At 54.4% G+C, this 23,542-nt stretch overlaps 1 protein-coding gene across 4 annotated transcripts; it reads left to right on the forward strand.

Moving 5' to 3' along the window:
* Window positions 1-359: 359 nt before the first annotated feature.
* SLC25A23 (solute carrier family 25 member 23) lies at window positions 360-22,358 on the forward strand. Of its 4 annotated transcripts, XM_087425632.1 has the most exons (14): window positions 360-1,207; window positions 2,308-2,434; window positions 2,962-3,049; window positions 3,309-3,420; window positions 4,442-4,600; window positions 4,686-4,838; window positions 5,040-5,147; window positions 6,037-6,204; window positions 17,327-17,482; window positions 18,030-18,182; window positions 18,369-18,476; window positions 20,704-20,871; window positions 20,955-21,102; window positions 21,906-22,358. In XM_087425632.1, the coding sequence occupies exons 1-14, from the start codon at window positions 1,052-1,054 to the stop codon at window positions 22,076-22,078; spliced, it is 1,977 nt and encodes a 658-aa protein (XP_087281758.1). In that variant the 5' UTR covers window positions 360-1,051; the 3' UTR covers window positions 22,079-22,358. The 4 variants fall into 4 exon arrangements, with proteins under 4 accessions (XP_087281758.1, XP_087281757.1, XP_004441303.1 ...); XM_087425631.1 differs by lacking the exons at window positions 17,327-17,482; window positions 18,030-18,182; window positions 18,369-18,476; ... (1 more) ...; window positions 20,955-21,102; window positions 21,906-22,358 and adding exons at window positions 6,426-6,602; window positions 9,954-10,104; window positions 11,103-11,711 and having other exon boundaries at window positions 374-1,207; XM_004441246.3 differs by lacking the exons at window positions 17,327-17,482; window positions 18,030-18,182; window positions 18,369-18,476; ... (1 more) ...; window positions 20,955-21,102; window positions 21,906-22,358 and adding exons at window positions 9,954-10,104; window positions 11,103-11,711 and having other exon boundaries at window positions 384-1,207.
* Window positions 22,359-23,542: the final 1,184 nt, after the last annotated feature.

Below are 23,542 nucleotides of genomic sequence, written 5' to 3' on the forward strand. Positions count from 1 at the left end.
TCGAGTGGTCTGGGCGCCCCTCCCCCTAATGGTGAATCGAGAAACTGCGCCCGACACTAGCGGGAGGGACTTTAGGCAGGTGCAGGGAGCGTGACAAACTGGGGCCCCGCCTCCAGCGCTCAGCCGCTCAGTCCTCATGCCCACCCGCGCCTGGGACACTGAGACCCTCCAGGTCGGTCCGGAGAGAGCTGTCAGCGGGGCATCTGGATCCGGCCGCGGCCCCTTTAAGGCTGCGGGCAGAGCCGCGGGTCGCAGGGCCCAAAGCAGCCCAGGGTCAGTGGGGAGGCCCCGCCCAGGTGGGTGGGCGAGGCGGGGCGGGCGGGCGCAGCTCTCGCGGCTCTGGCCAATAGGAAGCCGACTTTGCAGCCGCGCCGCGCGTTGATCTTCCGTTTCCCTGTCTGAGAGGGACCGAGAAAGGAGGCGCGCGGGCGGGATGAAGGCCCAGAGGGAGAGCACCGCGTCTTGATCTTCTGTTTCTGTGGCCGAGCGGGGAATGTGAACTGACCGGGCGGGCAGATGGAGGGCTAGATGGCGCAGAGTTGCTTCTTGAGAATGTCTGGGAAAAGCGAGAACTTTCGTTCCTGAAGAGGATTAGTAGCGGAGGGAGGTTAAGTGGAAAGGGATTACGTAATGCAATCCCTGACATCTCCCTACTTCGCCCCCTTGGGCAGAGGGTAAACTGAGGCACGCAGAGACGAAACTCTGAAACCAGAATTGAGACCACTGATCTCTCTAGTGCCTCTTCCCGGAACGAATCCTGGGGCTCCCTAGGCTATGCAATAAGGGAGCATCCCTGACATCTCTCCGCACACCCTCCCCAGCTCCGCTCCCCCCCCAACGCGGGTCGGGGGAGGAGACGCAAGTTCTGGCGCGGGCGACGACGGCTAGCAGTCACCGCCTCCTACAAGTGCCAGAGCCAGGCGGACGGCGCGGAGGCTGCGGTGGCAGCGGCCCCTGAGCTGGCCCTGCGGGGCCCCGGGGGGAGGGGGAGCCGCTAAGCCCCCGCTGAGGCCGCCCCTGCCGGGCCTCCCCTCCCCCCCGGGCGGGCGCCATGCGGGGGGGCCCGGGTGACGCGGAGCGGCGGCAGCGCTGGAGTCGCCTCTTCGAGGAGCTGGACCGTAACAAGGATGGCCGCGTGGATGTGCACGAGTTGCGCCAGGGCCTGGCCCGGCTGGGCGCGGGCGACCCGGACCGCGGCGCCCAACAGGTACCCCCGCCGGGACCCCCGCGTTCGGGCTCTGCGCGCAGCGGGCACCCCGAGCCCCTGAATGGAGCGCCGGGAGCCGCCAGGGACTGCCTGTGGCTGGACTCCGGGAGCTGTGCCCAGCCTGGGCGTCTCTGTCCCCTTCCCCCTGCCCACCCGTGTCTGGGCCTAACGGGCTCGCTCAGAACAGGGCCACCGAGTCCCCAGGCCTGCAGGTCGCATGCCAACACCCAGTCCCCTCCTTCCCCAGCGGTGGGGGATGTCTGCCAGGGAATGGAGCTGGTCAGCTCTTCTGCCCACTGCCCTGGACACACCCTCCTCTGAACTCTTTGCACAGCCTATGACATGCCCTGCTCCCGCCTCCAGGAGACAAACCCTCCCCTCTCTCCTCCCCGTCTTCTGGGTACCTACTGCCCTCCCAGCCAGCTACCCAGCCTCTGTGTTTGCATTCCCTCTGCTGCCCCTTCCTGGGCCTGGCTCAATGCCCCAGGCTGCCCCATCCAGGGACCCAATCCTGCCTGAGGCCACATTCAGCTAGGGGTATACCTATGAAGCAGGAACTTGACCCCAAGCCCGGGGCCCCCACACCTGTAGCCTCAGATGCCCCTGGAGTGTCACCGCAGCATCCTGAGGCCTCCAGTCCGACCTCCCACATTCCAGATGGGAAAACAGAGACCTCGAGGCTGCTCTGCTCGGATCTGTCATTACCCCACATCGCCCAGAGCTGTCTCTAATGGGAGCTCCTGAAACTGCCTTGGGGACAGGTTTTTATAAGAGGCAGCTGGAAGGACAGGCTTTCAGAGACAAGATCCCAAGGCTGCGACCTACTGCTTCCCAGCTCTGTAACCTTGAACAAGTGACTTAACCTTGCAGAGCCTCGGTTTGCTCGCCAGGAAAACAGGATCACCACTATCCGCCTCACAGACCTACCATGGCCTTGGGCATCTTGCTGCAAAGCGAGCTGATGGAGGGAGGGGGTTCCTTTGCTGCCCCTGCCCTCTAGGCTCTGGGGGCCCTGGGTTCCTGGGGCATAAGCTCATTGTGCCCCTTCCAGATCGGGGACCAGCCTCCAGGAGCTCCCTCTGACCCTTCCCCCCTGCCAGGGCATGTCCTGTGAGGGTGACACTGACCCAGATGGTGGTCTTGACCTGGAGGAGTTTACCCGCTACCTGCAGGAGCGAGAGCAGCGTCTGTTGCTTCTGTTCCGCAGTCTGGACCGGAATCAGGACGGTAAGTCCCGGGGATGGGGCTGCTGGGGCCCCGGAGACGCCAATGGCGTTAGAATTGGCAGAGCTAGGAGGAGGGGGGAGGGCTGCATCTCCCTGATGACTCACAGGCTATTTTGGGAGCTCGCCTCACCCCCAGCTAGGTAGTTCGGGGCCCAGCCAGCCCATCCCGCCTCCTTTCCCTTCTGGGTGGGACCCCTATTATTATCATTATTTTTCTAATTGACCAAGATCCCCCCTATTGCTCCCAATAAGACAGAGACACCCCTCATAGCTTCTTCTGGGTCCCCAATATTGCCTCGTGATCCCCTATGGCATGGGGACCCCCATAAGTATTACTGGATTCATTCATTCATGGAACAAAGGAGCCCCCAACATTGCCCAAGTCTACCTCTCTGATCCCAATGGATCAGGGACCACCCCCCCCAACCTTGCTGCAAACCTCACCCTGGATTTCTGGATGCCGGTAGACCCTTCTCATCTCCAGGGTCCCCACACACACACCCTTCCCACCTCGGGTCCCCTCCCCAGGTCATATCGATGTCTCTGAGATCCAGCAGAGTTTCCGGGCTCTGGGCATTTCCATCTCCCTGGAGCAGGCGGAGAAAATTCTGCACAGGTGAGTAGCTGGAAGTCCCAAATTTCGGGACCCCTCAGCCACCTTGAGCCTCTGGACCCCAGATCCAGCCCAGGGGAAGTTGGGCTTCAGAGCCAGGAAGATCTTGAGCCAGTCTCTCGCCTCTCTGAGCCTCAGTGTCCCCCTCTGTAAAATGGCAAGCTCTCAGTGCAGAGGAGCTCAGTCTACCCCCAAAACCGACCAGAACCTCACTCCAACCCACCCCGAGCCCCAGGCACTGACTCTGTCCCGACCCCCCTAGTATGGACCGTGATGGCACCATGACCATTGACTGGCAAGAATGGCGAGACCACTTCCTGTTGCATTCGCTGGAAAATGTGGAAGACGTGCTCTATTTCTGGAAGCATTCCACGGTGAGGTGGGGGTGGCTTTCTTCCCCTGGGGGCCGGGTCCCATTCCCCCCCCCCCGGGGGGCCTTGCTCTGGTCTCCCCAGGGCATGGAGGGGCTGGGTCAGGACTCTAGGAGGAGGAGCCCCTGGGAGCAGCTGGGGGATGAGGCTCTGCACCTCTCTTCCTCCATCTGGGGCTCAGGGGACTCACTTGGGCAGGTCTCTGCTCTGGGTTGGAGCCCTTCAGACTTAGTGTGGGGCGTCTGGGGACAGGCTGTGGGACATCTGGCTTCTCACTCTCAACCCACGCAGCTCCCCTTCTGCTGTTTTCTATATGCCTCAGCAAAGGATTCTGGGGCTGCAAAGACAAGTTAGAAAGCCACTGTCTTCAGAGGGTCCCATGGGATCCACCAGAAGCTGTGGGGAGGAGGTGTCTAGATTGCCATTTCCTGGGTGGGAATCCCTGAGTGATGCTTGTGGCAGGATCTGATGGTTTCTGGAGAGGATCCATCTGTGGGATCTGGTGAGATCCTCTTGGGAGATCCAGCGATTCCCACCCTGGGGAACCTGTGAGGTTGGTTGGGAAGTCTATAAGTGGACTCTGGAGGGGGGGGGTTGATCTCTGTGCAGGAGATCCCTATGGGATCTGGTGAGACCCCAAGAGGGATCTGCTGAGCTCCTCAGATGGGAGGTCCCTGGGAGGATCTTATGTGGCCCTGGAGGAATCTTCTGGAATCATTATGTGGGAGACCCTTGAGTCTCAGAGGATCTGGATCATTCAGAGGGATCTGATTGGCTCTTTATGGGGCAGAGGCTTGGGGAGGATCCTTTGACGGGATTTGGTGGCGGTCCCCAGGAGGGATGTTGGGATCTCATGTGGGAGACTGCCAGGTTGGATGTTTTGGTGGGATCCAGTAAGGGTCCAAGAGGGATCTCCCGGGATCTCCAAGCGAGATTCGTTGGTGGACTCTCCCAGGGTCCTGGGATTAATGAGGGAGATGCCCCCTTTTAGGGCTGAGTGACACCCCAGCCTTTGCGTCCTCAGGTCCTGGACATTGGCGAGTGCCTGACTGTCCCCGACGAGTTCTCGGAGCAGGAGAAGCTGAGCGGCATGTGGTGGAAGCAGCTGGTGGCGGGCGCGGTGGCGGGTGCCGTGTCTAGGACAGGCACAGCCCCTCTGGACCGCCTCAAGGTCTTCATGCAGGTGAGGGGCCCTGGAGGGACCCACTGCCTCCCCCGGGCCTGGGCCTCGGGAGGGGACCCCAAAGCCGCCTTGTCTCCCCGCCCAGGTCCACGCCTCCAAGACCAACCGGCTGAATATCTTGGGGGGCCTACGGAGCATGATCCGAGAGGGGGGCGTGCGCGCCCTGTGGCGTGGCAACGGCATCAACGTGCTCAAGATTGCCCCCGAGTCGGCTATCAAGTTCATGGCCTACGAGCAGGTGGGGGCAGGCATGGGGAGGCTCGGGCTGGACAGGAGGATTTGCAGGATTGGCTTGGGGGCGGGGAGTGTCTGCAGGTCCCCAGGAGTGGGCATCTGCTCCCCTGCATGATGCCCGCAGCAGGAGGACAGTAGAGGGGAGGTCCGAGTGCACGGAAGGCTCAACCCTGAGGTCCTGCCCACCTGTGTCTCTGACCCTCAGATCAAGCGGGCCATCCGAGGACAGCAGGAGACGCTGCACGTGCAGGAGCGCTTTGTGGCTGGCTCCCTGGCTGGCGCCACGGCCCAAACCATCATTTACCCCATGGAGGTGAGAAGGAGGGACCCTGGAGGAGGCCCCATTGCAGAGTGGGGGGCCTGCAGTAACCATTTCACTCCATGGTGTGTTAAGCTTTGGGGTTATAAATTTGCCTCTTCCTGATCTGGACCGCAGCTCCTTAGAGCAATGCTGTTTCATGTGTAGGCTGTCTGGGTATCACAATTTGAGATGTGACTTCTGGGGACGGTGGTGTTGGTTATGACTGTTTAGACAGCAGTTGTGGGGGCCAGTCGTTTATGGATAGACCTCTTCTAAGGATGCTTGTTTCCAGGGGAACCATTTCTAGGTGAAACTGTTTCAGAGAAACCATTTCATGGTGGCTTCAAAGTGTTAGAGACCCAGGTTCCTTCCCTCTATCTTGTTGTTCCGCCACCTTAGCACGTAGCATCCACCTCATGGACCAAAATGGCTGCTTGGGCTCCAGTCATCACAGCCACATTCCAGCCAAGAAGGAAGAATAGTCAAAGGAAAGAACACCTCCCTGCCTTTAAGGATGCATTTTGAAAGTCACACATACCTCTTCTCCTTTTGTTTGATTGGCTAGGACTTAGTCACATGGCCACACACCTAGGGAAACTGAGAAATGCAGTCTTTATTTCTAGAGGCTGTGTGCTTGCTGAAAATTACAGTTTCTATTATTAAGAGAGAAGGGACCAAGATACTGGGAGACAGCAGTGGCTGCGACATGCAACTCTAAGAGGTGTAACCATTTCTAAGTATAGAACTTAGGGATAGCAGAAGATTCTAGAGAAAGTGGGATTTTTTTAATTTAGTTATTCTCAGGGTATCTCCTTCTAGGAGTAGCTATTTCTAGGTGTCTTCCTTCCTGGATGTAGTGATTCTAGAGGCAGCTTTTCCAAGGATAACTGGATTTCCCCAGGTGCTGAAGACACGGCTGACCCTTCGCCGGACGGGCCAGTACAAGGGGCTTTGGGACTGTGCGCGGCGGATCTTGGAGCAAGAAGGGCCCCGTGCCTTCTACCGTGGCTACCTGCCCAATGTGCTGGGCATCATCCCCTACGCGGGCATCGACCTGGCCGTCTATGAGGTCTGTGGGCAGCCCGCCCCTCCCTCCCTTCTTCCCCACTCTGGGATCTGCCCACAGGATATCCCTTTCTTGTGCGGCTGCCTCGATCTACCTCCAGAGCTAGGGGAGACAGTCCTGGGGCCCAGAAGCACCGTGGGTTTGGGGATCCTGAGGAACCCCTTCAGGCATTGGACCCCCCCCCCACTCCTTCACTTACCACTACAAGAACCTTCCATTTGCAGCTCAGCCTTCCAGGGTCTCAGGACACGGGAAAGTTGGGGACCACTCTAGCTCACAGAATCATTGGAGCAAGCAAAGATGAGCTTCAAAGATGCCCATCTCCCCCACAGCGCGTACGGGACCCAGCCTCTCTCTCCAGGCTGCTGTCATCTTCAGGGCCTGCCCATTTCAGTGTCATGGTAAAAACCACACCTCGTGACGGAATCTTAGGGCCTTTATCAGGAGAGCAGGAGTTGGGACTTTTGCTGTTTCTCTTCTGGCGGCTTCATTCATTGCTTTTACCTTCTCCTGGTGGGACCACCAGATGCTCCCAATTCGCACAGCCCCAGACGTCCCCTGGCATCCCCCAAAATCTTTGCATCCAGGACAGGGCTGGCTTCATGGGCAGCCAAGGGCCCCGCAGTCAGAAGGGGCTAGCTCTCATTTTTTTTTCCCCCCAAAGCCCCAGTAGATAGTTGTATGTCATAGCTGCACATCCTTCTAGTTGCTGTATGTGGGACACAGCCTCAGCTTGGCCGGAGAAGCAGTGCGTCCGTGCACACCCGGGATCCGAACCCCGGGCCGCCAGCAGCGGAGCGCGCGCACTTAACCGCTAAGCCACAGGGCCGGCCCCAGCTCTCGGTTTAATGCTCTGCTGTCGCCGTCTTGAGATTCCTAGTAAGCTTTGAACAAAGGACCTCACATATTTTTATTTTGCGCTGGGCCCTGCAAATTTTGTAGCTGGTCCTGATCTAAAAGACTCCATATCTGCCATCCATACTGGCCCTCCCCAGCACCCAGCATCTATGCAGCCACTGAGACAAGGCCTTCACTCATTCATTCATTTGATCATTCGTTCATTGACTTGATCACTTAGCAACGATTTACTAAGCATCCGTATGTGCCGGGCCCCGCGCTGATGTCTCCAGGTACGGCATTCAGTGTGAACATCACAATTCATGCCTTCCTGGGGCATCCACTCCCGTGAACAAGGAGGCCAGGCAAACAGCAAATAAGTATTTTCAGGTCCTGATAAGTGCTCAGAAGGTAATAAAACAGTATGTGTCATCGAAAGTAACAGTGGGCGGAGGGGGGTGTGGGAACTCCTTTGAGAGGTGACGTCTGTGCGATGAGCTGAGCATGTATGAGGAGGGAGTGTGAACAAGGCGGGGGGCACAGTGTGTGCAAAGGGCCAGAAGCAGGAGCGAATTTGACCCGTTGGAGGAGTGGAAGTCTTGAGTTTTTTCTAGGGGTGATTGAAGAGTTAGCAAGGACTCAATAATGAGGAGTTTGGGTTTATCCTTAAGGCAATAGGCGGACTTGAGGGTCATGAGCAGAAATAAGACGCAACCTTATTTAATCTATTCTTTACCAAAAAAGGGAGTTCGGAGGTCTAACAAGTTTGAGGAGCCCTGTGCCCTCTTGGAGTTTCAAAATCTATGTTAGTCCCTTAAAGCCTCTGAGAAGTCCCACAGAAAAGTGATTTAACTTTTTTTTTTTAGCCCAGTGTGGGCTGTACTTATCCAGTCATCAGAACTCTTTTCAACAGAACAGCTCTTAAAAACTCATTAAACACCTGTTAGGCAAGTGTTGCTCCAGACCCCAAAGAAGGCTATTTAAAATTGCAAAGGCAATAATGGTAAAAACACTTACTTCTCATTTGCCCATTGTGTGCCTGGGCCAGACATCACTAATCCATCACTGCACAGAGTCCCTCTCAGCAGTTCCAGGCAGCCATTACCAATGGATTAGAATTGACATAGGAGATGAAACCTATGAGCCACCCCAGGCCTAAAGCCAAAAAGAAGGTTCTGTCTTTACAAAGGCCTTGCAGAAGGCTGCCCTAAAGACCAGAGGCACGGCTCTGGACTCAGGTGTGGCTCTGACTGTTGATTTGCACCCTTATTTTGTGGCTTTGGGTGGTAACTTCCCTGCAGCCTCGTTTCTCATCAACAAGTGGGGATTATAATAGTAATTGTCTTAGTTTGGGGTCTTCTAGAAGTAGGGATGTGAGGGCAAGTGGCTTTTTGGGGAGGTAGTGAGACAGGGAAGGGAAGGTAATGAAAACGGGGAGTATGTATTAGTCCCCTAAGGCTGCCATAACAAAGTACCACAAACTGGGTGGCTTCAAACAACAGAAATTTATTGTCACAGTTTTGGAGGCCAGAGTCCAAAATCAGGGTGTCGGCAGGGCCATGCTCCCTCTGAAACCTGTAGGAGAGGATCCTTCCTTGCCTCTCTCCCAGCTTCTGGTGGTTGCTGGCGATCCTTGGCATTCCTTGGCTTATAGACCCATCCCTCCAGTCTCTGCCTCCGCCGCCACATGGCTGTCATCTCACTGTGTGTCTCTGTCTCTATTTCTCTCCTCCTCATCTTATAAGGACACCAGTCATTCAATTAAGGCCCCACCCCACTCCAGTATGACATCATCTTAACTTGTTACATCTGCAAAGACCCTCTTTCCCAATAAGGTCACAATCTGAGGTCCTGGGGTTAGGACTCCAACATCTCTTTTCGAGGGGATGCAATTGAACAGATAATGGTGTGTCATGAAGCAAGTTACCAGGGTAGGCAGGTGGAACTGAATTCTGATGGAGAACCCTGGGAGGCAGCATAGAGCATGCTCCCCCAGAAAGGCTAGGGAGCTGGGGTATTGATACACCAGATCAGTCATTCAAAGGTTGCATTTGGGGGTGCTAATTCCTCAGCACTTCTTGCCTATTCCTTTGTGCTCAAAGCAGCCTCGCCTGGGAGCAGAGAAACTCCTCAGGCAGAGCTGTGGATGCTGGCAGTTGGAAATGGGCAGATATGAGCTGAAATGGTAAGGGATAAGGGTGGGGCGCCCACCTTGGAGAGTGTATGAGTCCCCTGTGGCTGCTGTAACAAAGAGCCACGAACTTAGTGGCTTATATCAGCACAAATGTATTATCTTATAGTTATGAAGGTCAGAAGTCCGAAACGGGTCTTACTGGGCTAAAATCAAGGTGTCAGCAGGGCCGCATTCCTTCTAGAAGCTCTAGGGAAGAATCTGTGTCCTGCCTTTTCCAGTTTCCAGTGGCTGCCTGCGTTCCTCGGCCCCTGGGCCCTTTCTCCATCTTCCAAGCCAGCAGCCTGGCATCTCCCAACCTCTTCCTTTCTCTCTGGCCTCTGCCTCCATCATCGCGTCTCCTTCTCTGACTCTTATAAGGAGCCTTGTGGTGACATTAGACCAATGGATACTCTGGATATTCGAGGATCATCTCCCATCACAAAGTCCTTACCTTAATCCCATCTGCAAAATCCCTTTTGCCACGTAAGGTACCATATTCACAGGTTCCAGGGACTGGGGCGTGGACAGTATGGGGCCATCATTCCATGTACCATAGAGGGTCGAGATGAGGACCGAGCGAGAGGATGCTGGTAAAGTGTTTGCACGGCACCTAGGAGGTATTGAGTGCTCAGCTGGTACCAGCCGTCAGGGGATACAGAAGCCAGCCAGCGGGGCCTCTGAAGCCAGGGTCCTGGTGTCACCCTCCTCCAACCCACCCTCCTCCCTTCTTCACCCCTGCCAGACCCTGAAAAACCGGTGGCTCCAGCAGAATAGCCACGACTCGGCAGACCCGGGCATCGTCGTGCTCCTGGCCTGCGGTACCATCTCCAGCACCTGTGGCCAGATAGCCAGTTACCCGCTGGCCCTGGTCCGGACCCGCATGCAGGCCCAAGGTGAGGCCTGGGTGGGAGGATGGGGCAGGGAAGGTCTCACGACTTGGGCCCCCCCCCCTTGCCCAGCTCCTCCTCCCGGGTAGGCAGAGTCCTGGGCTGGTATCCTCCTGGATTTGGATGGCCTTGACTAAAGTCCCTACCTTTCTCTGGGCCTCAGTTTACCCATTTGTGACATTAGAATGGGAGCCCTTGACCGTAACTAGGAGGACAGATGCTGCGGGTGCTGGCAGAGCGCCCTAGCGATCTTAGCTGGGAGGCTGCTATTGGCTAGCATCTCCGGGCTGGTAACTTGAGGTCTAATCTGCAAGGCTGGGTTATCGTGAAGGGAAGGCCAGGAACCAGGTAAGGAGGGGCAGGGCCAGGCGGGTTATTGTTGTATCATTTTTCTCTGTCTTTTTCTTTTATGGGTTCTTCCTCACCCCTCCAACTACCCCTGAATCTGTTTTGAGAATTTCCTTGGGAATATTAGTATTTGTGTTTCGTGATTTTTGCTGGGGGGTATCGGTGCACAAGACTGGGTCCCTCACCCTCAAGGAGCTCACAGGCTGGGGATGAAGATGCTGAATAAATCATTCCACAATTAAATATGGATTTAGGGTTGAATAAAGGGGAGGAGGAGCCAGACTTAGACTGGGGTGCCAAGGAGGGCTCCCCTGAAGAGCTGGCTTTGGAGTGGAGGTTGGAAGGATGGGTAAGAGTTAGCTGGGAGAAGAGGAAGGGAATTGAGTTCCAAGAGGAGGAAATTTCTGTGCCCTCTCCCACCATGCACACACACTCCTGCTGTGTTTCTAATCGACTCCAAACTTGGGCCCTCCAGATTGGGGTGAAAAGGTGAGCAGCCAATTCTAAGGCTGGTAGAAGTCCTGACTCTGAGTGGTAGGTCCTACTTTTAGTCTAACCATCCTCCCTCCTGCTACAGTGACCACTTCGTCCAGCCCTAGGGGTTATGAGGGGGAAGTGAGAGAGGGACCTTACCTGGCCTCCCCACCCCCTCCCAGCCTCCGTCGAGGGCGGCCTCCAGCTCTCCATGCTGGGTCTGCTCCGTCACATCCTGTCCCAGGAGGGCGTGCGGGGCCTCTACCGGGGCATTGCCCCCAACTTCATGAAGGTTATCCCGGCTGTGAGCATCTCCTATGTGGTCTACGAGAACATGAAGCAGGCCCTGGGGGTCACATCCAGGTGAGGGACCCAGAGCCCGCCCCCCACAAGATTCCTCACGTCAATCATGATGTCCCCTACACCTCAGCTGCTGGAGACTGATGGCCCAGGCAGTGGATCCCAGGCCCCCCCACACTCAAACCACAGGATCTCCATACTTCAGCCATGGGGTCCTGCGTGTCCACATCCCAGCTACTGGATCCCACATCCCACGTTTCCCTGTTTCCCCCCACACTGGGTCCTGGACCCCCACATCTTAACCACTGGATCCCCCATAACCCAGCTAATGGATCCTGATACCCCAACCCCCAGGAGCACAAATCCCCACATCTAATCACTCAGACCCCAGCTGTCTCAGGCACCAGATCCAGTGTCCCCATGCAGCACTGGATCCCAGATCCCCAACGCCACTGGTGGATCCCAGATCCCTATGCTACAAGCCCTGGATCTCCAAGCTCTTCCACTGGATTATGGATATCAAGAAACCTCAGCCACTGGATCCTGACAATGCAATGCCTAGATCCCAGGGCCCCAACCACTGGATCTCAGATCCCCTCACCCCAACCACTGGATTCCTGAATTCCTTTACCTCAACACTGGGTCCCGGGCCCTCTGCTTTGACTGCCGGATCCCTACACTGAAACCACTACACCCTCAACCCCCAACCACCAGATCCCAGTTTCCCCAACCCGCCAGATTCTAAAACCACTGGCGGAGCGAGTGGGTCCTGGCACCACAGCTGCTGGATCCCAGATCCCTTCATCGCAGGCACTGGATACCGAAACCTCACCCATAGGAGGCAGATCCAGGCACTGGATCCCAACCTCTTAACCCCTGGTTTCTGACCCGAATCCCCCAGGCACTGGATCCCAAGAGCTCAGACCCCAAGTCTAGATCCCAAAAGGCCAATCACAGCATCCTGGATCCCACATGCCCCCGTCCCAGATACACTAGAGCCAGAGACCTCCCCCCATGACACAAGCCCCATCGTCTAGGGAGCATGCAGGGAGCCCACTACCTGGCCTCCCGGCTCCAGAAAACCCATAGGACTTGGCCAATGTCCTGACCCAGCTAGATGCCCCTTCCATGCCCTGCACAGATGCTGGATCCCCACGCCCCCGCCCCACCTCCCCAGCATGGCCACACCCCTTGGCCGTATGGAGAAACTGCTCCCTCAATTGCCCCCCTCCCCCGACGCTCTGCAGCATCTCCCACCCCCTTCCCACCTTATTGGCTGATAATGCCCCCAGAGCCTGGAGCCCTGTGGAGGACCCAGTCACTTTCTTGGTGGCTGGCAAAGAGGCAAAGTGATGCCAGGGACACGGAAAGGGGACCCTCCCCAGGCTTCAGTGTCAGAAGCCAGGAGCAAGTCTACACAGACCACCCTTCCCTAAACCCAGACATCCAATTATGCAAAAACAAGCCACATCCCCCAAACTCACTCCAGGTCTATTTTTCTACCAGAGAAGAGCAGACAACCCCCTCCCCCACAACTAACCCAAGCCCCCAGCCCCACCCCCATACATTCTGCACTTTATAGATGCATTCTGAGCTTAGGATAATTGGGGGACCCCTCACTCCACTCCTCCCAAGTCCTTGGGGAACCCCATTAAATGAGTGAAAGAGGAACTGGGATGTATCGGGGGCCGGAGGACCCCCCGCCAAGGCTTCCACCTCCCCCCACCGACATCATGCCCCACTTCCTGCCTGTGTGTGTCATTTCAAAGGCAAAGAACAAAAGGAATACATTTTCTAAGCTCTTTTACTGTGGTTTTTACTGAAAGGGGTGGGTGGATGTGGGACCACCGCAAATACCCACAGGGAAGGGACATGAGTCGTCATCCATCACAGTTCCAGAAGACCAGGAAATGACTCCCTCTTTGAGCCTCAGTTTCCCCATCTGTAAGGTAGGGGAAGGAAAAAGTCCACATTCATGAGCCCTTCTAATTTTTCCTGTATTTTTTTCTAATTACACAAGTGTATTAGTTTCCTAGGGCTGCTGTAATAAACCACCACAAACTGGGGCCTTAAATTTTTTTTAGATTGATATATTTTTTTATTGTGGTAAGATATACATAACACTTACCGTTTTAACTGCTTTAAGTGTATAGTTCAGTGGCATTAAGCACATTCACAGTGTTGTGCAACCATCCCCACCATCCATCTCCAGAACTTTCTCATCTCTCCAAGCTGAAACTCTGTCCCCATGAAACACTGACTCTCCATCCCCTCCCCCAGCCCCTGGCCCCACCATCTACTTTCTGTCTCTGTGGATGTGACTCCTCTAGGGGCCTCCTGTGAGGGGATCACACAGTGTCTATCCTTCTGTGTCTGGCTCATGTCACTGAGCATCATGTCCTCAAGGTCCATCCACCTTGGAGCAGGTGTCAGGATTTCCTTTCTTTTCAAGGCTGAGTAATATTCCATTATCTGGATGGACCACGTTGTGTTTATCCATCCATCTGTCAATGGACTCTTAGGTTGTTTCCATCTTTTGGCTATCATGAATAAAAAACAACAGAAATGTATTCTCTCATAGTTCTGGAGGGCAGAAGTCCAAAATTTTAATGCTCCCTTTGAAGGCTTGAGGGGAGGATCCCTCCTTGCCTCTTCCAGCTTCTGGTGGCTGCCAGCAATGCTTGGTGTTCCTTGGCTTGTAGACCCATCACTCCAATTTCTGCCGGTCTTCACATGACCAAACTTTTTCCTCTGTGGACCATGATAGTCACCCTCCAAGATGCCCTCAGTGACCTCTGCCTCTTAGTATCACATTCTTGTGTAGTCCCCTCACTCTTTGTACCAAGGTGGGTCTGTATGACCAAGGTGGTCTTAACTACAGGGATACATTCTGAGAAATGCGTTGTTAGGCGATTTCGTTGGTGTGCGACCACCATAGAGTGTTACACAAACCTAGATGGTATAGCCTCCTACACATCTAGGCTATGTGGTACTAAACTTACAGGACCACCATCGTATACACGGTCCATTGTTGACCAAAACATCGTTATGCAGTGCATGACTGTACAGCAGAAGTGATGGTATATGACTTCCAAGATTAGGTTATCAAAGACTTTTAAGCTATGGTTTGTGAGGGGCTAATTTGTCACACAGCAATAGCTAACTGATACATATACGCATACATAGATATGAATTTTTCACGCACTCAAATAAGGATCAAACCTTGCTATTTTGCATTTTTGCTTCCTTTGAATTATGTCCTTAGGATCAATTCCCAGAAGGGTGATTGCTGCGTCAAAGGATATGACTATCTCAGAGTTACACCACCAGAAAAATTATACACAATATACACAGCTACCAACAAGGAATTAGCATTGCCAATTTTACTGCAGCCATACCAGCACTGAGTGTTACCACTTACTTTTATTTAATTGGGCCAGTTAATGTCCATTTTCTTGTCCACGTTCTTTTTTTCTTTTTCTTTTCTTTTCTTTTTTTTTTTTTCGTGAGGAAGATTGGCCCCGAGCTAACATCTGTACCAATCTTCCTCCACTTTGTATATGGGACACCGCCACAGCATGGCTTGGTGAGCGGTGTGTAGGTCCATGCCCGGGATCCAAACCCACAAACCCCGGGCTGCCAAAGCAGAGTGCACGAACTGAACCATCACACCACTGGGCAGGCCCCTTGTCCGCATTCCTCTATCCCATTACATTATGGCTGGGATTTAGGAGGCTCTGCTTCCTGACATGCAGTGGGACATCAGACTGGCTGCTTTTCTCTTTCTAAGCCTCAGATTCCCCACCTGCAAAATAAGGGGTGTTTCCACTGACATCTTTAAAGGGAAAAGAACTTATATTTATTGAGCAAGTACTATGTACCCTCTGTGCTAATCCCTCGAGTGAATTATCTCATTCACTTACTTATACATTTATTGAACACTTACTTTGTGCCAGACCCAGTTCTGGGCATGGGATACAGACGTGCATGATACAGACAAAAATCTCCATTCTCACAGACCCTGCATCCCAGTGGAGAGAGACGAACAATAAGTAACACAAGTGAGTGACTGTGTAGCAGCATAGAAAGCTAAGGTACTATGGAGAAAAATTAAGGATGGAAGGAGATGAGAAATACTGCAAGGTGGTCAGAGAAGGCCTCATGGAGATGACATTTGAATACAGATTTAAAGATGGTGAGCGAGGGAGCCATGGGAAGGTCTAGGGAAACAACATCCCAGGCAGAGGGCACAGCCTGTGCAAAGGCCCTGGGGCAGGACCGGGCCTGGTGTGTTGGAGGAACAGCAAGGAGGCCCGTGTGGCTGGAGCAGAGGAAGCGAGGGGGAGAGAGGGAGGAGGGAGGGCAGGGAGGGGCCAGGGCCTGGTTGGCAGCGGGGAGGACTTGGGCTTCTCCCCGGAGGGAGGGGGAACCCTGGAGGGCTGTGGGCAGAGGAGGGGGGACCTGACTCAGGTGCTCACCGGCGCCCTCTGATGGCTTCTGCGGGGAGGACAGACTGGGGCGGGTGAGGGCAGGAGTAGGGGGACCAGGGCGGAGGGGACTGCAGTGGTCCAGGTGAGCGATGATGGGGCTGGACCAGCGCGGTAGCCATGGATATGGTAAGATGCAACCAGTTTCTAGATATATTTTGAAGGTTAAGCTCACAGGATGTGATGTCAGATTGTGGGCATGAAAAGGAAAAATCAAGGATGACTTCAAGCTTTTTGACCCAAACAACTTGGAGGACGGAAGTGCCCTCAGTGAAGACTCTCATTGGATCCTATTGACAACACTACGTGATGGAGTTTACCGTTACTTCCAATCTCCAGATGGGGAAACTGAAGCTCAGAGAAGTAAAGCCGGTACCCCAAGGTCACACGGCAAGAAGTGTTTGACATGGGATTCGAACCCAGGTCCTTCTGACTCCAAACCTATGTCTGTCTTACTTTGGGGACCAACTGTGTCTCTCTCTCCCAGAGCTCCAGAGCCTTCCCATTCTCCCTCATTTCCATCTTCTGTTGCCATGACAACGAAACGCAGTGTATCAGTTTCCTATGACTGCTGTAACAAATGACCACAAACTTGGTGGCTTAAAACAATATAAATGTATTATTCTGGAGGTCAGAAGCCTGACATGGATCTCACTGGGCTAAAATCAAGCTGTCAGCAGGGCTGCGTTCCTTCTGGAGGCTCCGGGAGAGAAGCAGCTTCTCGGCCTTTTCCAGCTTCTAAAGGCCATCTGCATTCCATGGCTCGTGGCCCCTTCCTCCATCTTCAAAGCCAGCAATGGCCGGTCGAGTCTTGCTCACATTATATCACTCTAGTGCCCACTCTTCTGCCTCCCTCTTCCCTGTTTAAGGACTCATAAGATTACATTGGGCCCACTTGGTTAATCCAGAATAATCTCTCCATCTCCCCTTCAGCAGGTTAGCAACCTTAACTCCATCTGCAAAGTTAATCCTCTCCTTGCCGTGTAACATAACACGTTCAGAGGTTCAGAGGGATTAAGAAGTGGACCTTTTTGGGGAGAGACCTTCACTCTGCCCACCGTATCCAGTGAGGTCACAAGGGCCTCTGTGACCTCATCAATCCCCTGGGACCCAAAGTTACAAGGTGCCCCTCCCACATGGTTGCCAGATGGGCAAACCTCTCACCAGGGGTTTGAACCTAAGTGTCCTGACCTTCTGGCTGCCATGGGGGCCCAACCTGAGGAGGTTCAGAAGCCTTGCTCGAGGGTCCAGACCCTGTTGAAGAGGGTCAATGCCTTATTCATCAAAGCCCCGCACTCACCCTTCCTCCCACCCCCACCCCCACCCCTCCTCCGGAACCCAGGCTGTACACACGTGTATGGGTACGTGTTTGGGCACGTGGGTGAAAATGATATGGAGCACCTCCCATCGCAGCAGGTGAGTTTGGGAACCACGGGTCTCCCAGGACCTCCAGCCCATCTCCTCTGCATGGCCCGCTCCCCTCCATGAATGCCTAGAATTCCACCTTAATGCAGTGGGGACCAGAGTGGGCCTTTCGCCAGGAGGGGGTTCTGGAGATGTGTCTGGGGAAGGAGCTCCAGCCTGGCTGAGTACGGGCGGGAGCTGGGTCTGCCCTGCAGGTACTGGACACGGGGGAGCAGCTGATGGTCCCCGTGGAGGTCCTGGAGGTGGGTAATGAGGGGGCCTTGTGGAAGTTTCTGCTCTCGGGAGCCATGGCCGGGGCGGTGTCTCGTACCGGCACGGCCCCTCTGGACCGCGCCAAGGTGTACATGCAGGTGAGTTGGGGGCACAGTGCTGGAGCCATTGGGGTGGGGATGGATGGAGGTGGAGCTGATGGAGTTCAGGATGGGGGTGGGGGTGCAGCTGGAAACAGGCTTGAGGGTGGGGTTGGGACAGGGGTTGGAGATAGAAGAGGCTGAATGGAGGTGGGGTGGGAATTGGAGTTCGGGATAACCATGGAGCCCATGTGGATGGGGCATGGAGTTGAGTTGGGGAAGGAGTTGAGAGAATGGTACCAGGGACAGGCATAGGGTTAGGGATCAGGAGATTGGGGATGGGATCTTTGGATGGCATTGAAGACAAAATAGGACTGGAGAGGAGAGGAAGATGAGAGATGATGGGAATGTGGGTGGGTGTTGGGTTGGGGTCTACGTTGGGTTACAGAATTCTAGCCAGGGAAGGAGTTGGAGAAAGAATGGGGCTAGGAGGGGGATAGGGTTTGTTGGGTGGCTGGAGACAGGATAGGGCTGAGCACCAGGCTGGGATGGGTATGGAGATGGGGAGGAGGGCTCTTCACAGGGCTAGGGGCCTCCCTACCCCCAGGTCTACTCCTCCAAGACGAACTTCATGAACATGCTGGGGGGGCTACGGAGCATGGTCCAGGAGGGGGGCTTCCGCTCCCTATGGCGGGGCAATGGCATCAATGTACTCAAGATTGCCCCCGAGTATGCCATCAAATTCTCCGTCTTTGAACAGGTGCGGGGATGGGCTGCTTTCCCCAGCCCTGCCCTCAATCCCAACCTCTCCTATACCCCCGCCCCAAAAGCCCAGATCCTTATCCAAGACACACTTTCACCCTCCAGGTCCCAGACCTCTCCCCCGGATGGGTTTCAGGTAGGAAGATGGGTAGCTCTTCTCTCACGCCCCTCTCTCCTGTCCCAGTGTAAGAATTACTTCTGCGGAGTGCATGAGTCCCCACCCTTTCAGGAACGTCTCCTTGCTGGCTCCCTGGCAGTGGCCACCTCCCAGACACTGATCAACCCCATGGAGGTAAGAAAATATCGGCCCCCTAGAAGATGAAACAAGAGGAAAGTTTGCCAGATGTTACTGATTCCTCCTCCTCCTCTTCTCCTTCTTCATATGAGATATGTATCAAACTTTTATTCCAGATAGCTACCCAGTCACCTCAACACTATTTACCAATTACTGAATGATCTGAGATGCCACTTTTGTAATTTACTAAGTTCCTTTATCTGTTTGTTGTTGTTGTTGTTGTTGTTTTGGTTTGGTTTTGTTTGTTTGTTTTTGCTGAGGAAGATCGCCCCGAGCTAACATCAGTGCCATCCTCTATTTGGTATATGGGTCGCCGCCACAGCATGGCTGATGAGCGGTGTAGGTCAGCGCCCGGGATCCGAATCCACAAACCCGGGCTGCCGAAGCAGAGCGCACTGATCTTAACCACTAGGCCACGGGGCCTGGCCCTATTTGGGTTTATTTTTGGCTTTTTCTTCTTGTTGTTCTGGTGTCTGTTCATGCACTACTATCTTCTAATTTTTTTAATGAATAGACTTTATTTTGTACAGCAGTTCTAGGTTTACAGAAAAATTGAGCAGAAAGTACAGGGAGTTCCCATATACCTCTCCCAATATATACAAAGTTTCCACTGTTACTAACATCTTGCATCACAGTGGTATACTTGTTACAATTGATGAGCCAATATTGATACATTGTTATTAACTAAAGACCATAGTTTACATCAGGGTTCAATCTTGTGCTGTATCTTTCTATGAGTTTTGACAATGTATAATGACATGTAGCCACTATTACAGTATCACACAGAGTAGTCTCACTGCCCTAAAAATCCTCTGTGCCACCCCATTCCTCCCTCCCTCCTTCCCCCAATCCCTGGCAACCACTCATTATTTTACTGTCTATATAGTTTTGCCTCCTGTCTTTAATTTTTGAGGCTTGATATTAAGTTTGATCATTCCCCATCCCTGCTCTTTTTTTATCAGTTTTCCAGACTATTCTCCTCTGTTGATTTTTCCATTTAAACTTGAGAAGCAACTTGTCTAGTTCAGAAAACAAAACCACCTACTGGCATTTTTTACTGGGATGGTGTTCAATTTATAAATAAGTTTAGAGATTATTGCCATCTATATGAGGTTGGGTCTACATATCCAAAAACACTTTCATTTGCTCAATTGTCTTTTAAAGTTTTCTTCATATAATTCTTAGCTGGTTAAGTTTCTTCCAAAATGCATTCATTTTCGATTGCTGCATAACAAATTACCAGACTCAGGAGCTTAAAATGATACAGATTTATAATCTCATTGTTTCTGTGGGTCACGTCTGGGCACTAGCTAGTCAGGTCCTCTGCTCAGGGTTTCATCAGGAGGAAATCAAGGTGTCAGCTGGGCTACCAACAAACCCGTCTAAGACTTGGGTCCTCTGCCAAGCTCCCTGGTTGTTGGCAGGATTCAGCTTCTCGTGGCTGTAGGACTGAGGTCCTCAACTCCTAGAAGCCACCCACTGCTCCCTGCCATGTGGTCCTCTCCACAACAGTTTGCTTGTTTAAGACCAACCAGAGGGTGTCTCTGAGGCTCCCAATCTCTCTGACTTCTGTCTCTGGCAACAGACTCTCTTTTAAAGGGTGCACCTGATTAGGTCTGGCCTACCCGGGACAATTTTTCTTGATTCACTTAAAGTCATGCTTAGGGGCCTTCATTACATCTGCAAAACCCCTTCAGCTTTGCCACATCATGTAACCTGATCAGCAGAGTGACATCCCTGCGTATTCACAGGTCCAGCCTTCACTCACAGTGTGGGGGAGCATTGACAGAGCATGCGTACCAGGGGGGCGGGAATCTTGGGGATCACCTTAGAATTTGACCTGCCACACTTGGTGTTCTGTCTTCTGCACAACTGTAGAGTTGCCAAAATTTTGACATTGGGGCATTTCATAAAAATTCCGATTTCTGGCTTCTTTTGGAAAATGGGCAGATCTGGCCACCTGGGGCTCATACTCCCATGGTGCTACCTATGGCTGGTGCTAAGTGGCAGCTGCCACAGACCCCACTCGGCTCACATCACTTCCCTTACTCTCTTGGCCTCTGTCACACTTGAGCTTCTGAACCCTGGGCTGAGAGCACACACAGGCCAAGGGATCTGACGCCCTGGGTTTGAAACGCAGCTGTGCACATTCCTGAGCAGTTTCCTCGTTTGTAAATGGGGACAATGGCCACAAATGAGCCGCCTTACTCCTCACCCTCCCCAGGTGCTGAAGACACGGCTGACCCTGCGCCGGACAGGCCAGTACAAGGGGCTTCTGGACTGCGCCAGGCAGATCCTGGAGCGGGAGGGCACCCGTGCCCTTTACCGCGGCTACCTGCCCAACATGCTTGGCATCATCCCATATGCCTGCACTGACCTGGCCATCTATGAGGTGGGGGACCCGCAGAGGGGGTGGCGGGGGTGGCGTGAACCCAGACACATAGTGACCTTCCTCCTGGCCCCTTTCTCCTGCAGATGCTCAGGTGCTTCTGGCTGAAGTCAGGCAGGGACATGGAGGACCCTAGTGGCCTGGTGAGTCTGTCATCTGTGACGCTGTCCACCACCTGTGGCCAGATGGCCAGTTACCCGCTGACTTTGGTGCGCACCAGGATGCAGGCCCAAGGTGAGCCTGGCCCGAGTGGCCACTGCACATGCCCCTCCCCCGTTGCCCCAGCTCTCTGAACTCTCATCCCCCAAACTGCCTCCCGAACTCTCCACATCCGATCCTGGCCAGCTTTGCTCACCCCCAAACCCACCAAGACTTATGCTTACCCCCAAATCTGATCCCAGCCCTCAATTAACCCTACAAATCACTAAAATGAACACCCAGCTCTCGACTGGCCCCCACAAACTTCCCCCAAATATGACCCAGGCCCCCAAACTGACCTCAAGACATATCTTCCCCAAATGACCTCCCAAATTTTCCAAATCAGATCCACCCGTCAACGGGATCTGACAGTTAAAATGGCTCCTAAATCTGCCAAATTTGACCCTTAGATGTCCCCAAACTCATAACCACTTCCCCCAATACCCTGGGAACTCCCCAAATGTGATTCCCCCAAATGGACTCTGAGCCTCTAAACCAATCCACAAACATCCAAATAGGTGCTTAGCCCACTACCCTGATCTTGAAAATGTCCCCAAATGACCCCTTGGCACACTCCCCAAATCTCTAGCAGATCTTAGAAGTTGTCTCTCGAATAAACCCGAATGTTCTCTAAGATGTTCCTGAGAATGAATCCTAAAATTCCTGCCCCTTACTCTCCCAAAACTGACCAATTTCCTCTAAAACTCTTCCAAATTCCTTTCCAACTGACCCCCTATGACCCCTGCCCCTGGCTTTGCCCCCATCCCCCAACATTCCAGCCCCCCTAGGAGGCAGGGTCATCTCTGGTCGAGGCCCTGAGTTTGCCCCTATCCCCGCAGACACCATGGAGGGCTCGAACCCCACCATGCGCGGAGTCTTCCGGCGGATCCTGGCCCAGCAGGGCTGGCTGGGGCTGTACCGAGGCATGACTCCCACATTACTGAAGGTGTTGCCAGCAGGCGGCATCAGCTACGTGGTGTATGAAGCCATGAAGAAGACCCTGGGGGTATAGGCAGTGAACTAGGTGACACACCCTGGGGAGAAATAGACAGGAGGCTCCAGTGTCCCCTGGCCCCATGAGCCCTCCAGGCTCAGGCCCTAGGGCAGTTTGTGTCAAGAGAAGTAGGCTGGGGGCCTGGGTCAGAAGATTCGTGGGGCCCCCTCCCCAGGGTGCAGCCAGGACTAGTCTGGACTCCAGTGTGGCTCCTGTGGCCTGTCCTGGCTCCAGAGCGAAATGGTGAATGTGGAGACCACCACGAATAAAGAGATGGTTTCTGCTGTACGTGTCTGGGATACCTGGGTCGAGAAGGGAAGATGGGGACCTGGATACCCGGGGCCAAGAGAGGAGCTAGGCGTCTGGAATCTCTGGCCACAAGAGGGGAGCTGGGATTCCTGGGTCTTGGAGGGGGGCTGGGTATCTTGGGCCCCTCGGTCCTGAATGGGAAATGGAAGGCTGGATGAGGCCTGGGTCTAGGAGAGAAGTTGAGGGCCTGGGATTGGAGCTTGGAGCTTGGCTCCCAGGACCTTATGTGAAGCGGGTGTGTGGTGTGGAATTAGGGTGTGGGATCCCTCGGTCCTGGGAGGGAACCCATGGCCCCAGACCCTTGAGTTCGGGACGGAGCTGGGTCCATGAGTCCTGGAAGGGAAGTGGGGGCTCTAGATCCCTGAGTGGAAAGAAGAGAGGGGGTACAGGGGATCCCTGGGCTTCCTCCTCCTCTCCGGCCACCCCACCCCCGGAAGCATCCGATCTCCAAGGCCTCAAGCAGGCCACGTGCCCGGCCTACCCAGCCAGGCTCCTGGGGGGCTAACCCAGACATGAGGCCTGAATCCCGGCAGCCGGTCGCCACTGCCCACGTCGGCTGCCATTCAATCCCGCTCCGGCTAATCCCCTCTCACCGTCTGGTGGCCGGCTCCGCCCCAATGCAGCTGCGCTCCCACTGGCTCCCACCAAAACTGGGCCCCTTTACTCCCGTCATTGCCATTTGACCAGAGAGGTGTCAGTCACCTTACACCCGCCCCCGCCACTCGGCCATTGGCTTAGAAGTCAAGGCTAGAAAAGGATTCTGGTTAATAGGGGAAGCAATCCAGTCCAAACCCAAGCGCATCACCCAGAACTCCTCAGGGACTGGATTAAATTGACTGCCAATCTTTACAAGAACCGCCTTCCGCGTGTCCTCATTGGCTTGTGTCCACGACTACCTCACCAGGCGCCCGCCCAGCCCGTTCAAAAGGGCCTTTCGCCAGGCCCCCTCCTTCCTGTCCGCTTGACTCTTCGGAGCCCGTCAATCCGGTTCTGAAGCCGCCCCGCGATTCTGGAACTCTCGCTTCATTGGGCCTCCCGGCTTCTCGGATCGCCTCGATTTGCTCGCCCAGCGCCGGCGGGCCGCAGCCTATTGCCTCCGAGAGCTGTCGGTCACGCGGCACCTCCCGCCCACGGCGTCTCGAGGCGCTCCGATTGGCCGCCCGCCTCCGGAGC

Source organism: Ceratotherium simum, chromosome 39 (assembly GCF_057802395.1).
Source record: "Ceratotherium simum simum isolate JZ-2026a chromosome 39, ASM5780239v1, whole genome shotgun sequence".
NCBI classification, from domain to species: Eukaryota; Metazoa; Chordata; class Mammalia; order Perissodactyla; family Rhinocerotidae; genus Ceratotherium; species Ceratotherium simum.

What these genes read in the sequence shown, in the direction of transcription:
- SLC25A23 (XM_087425632.1), top strand. Translation starts at nt 1,052, where the DNA reads ATGCGGGGGGGCCCGGGTGACGCGGAGCGGCGGCAGCGCTGGAGTCGC. An exon ending in CGGACCGCGGCGCCCAACAG is followed by an intron (nt 1,208 to 2,307) that starts GTACCCCCGCCG and finishes CCCCCCTGCCAG; the next exon opens with GGCATGTCCTGTGAGGGTGA. An exon ending in AGTTCATGGCCTACGAGCAG is followed by an intron (nt 4,839 to 5,039) that starts GTGGGGGCAGGC and finishes TCTGACCCTCAG; the next exon opens with ATCAAGCGGGCCATCCGAGG.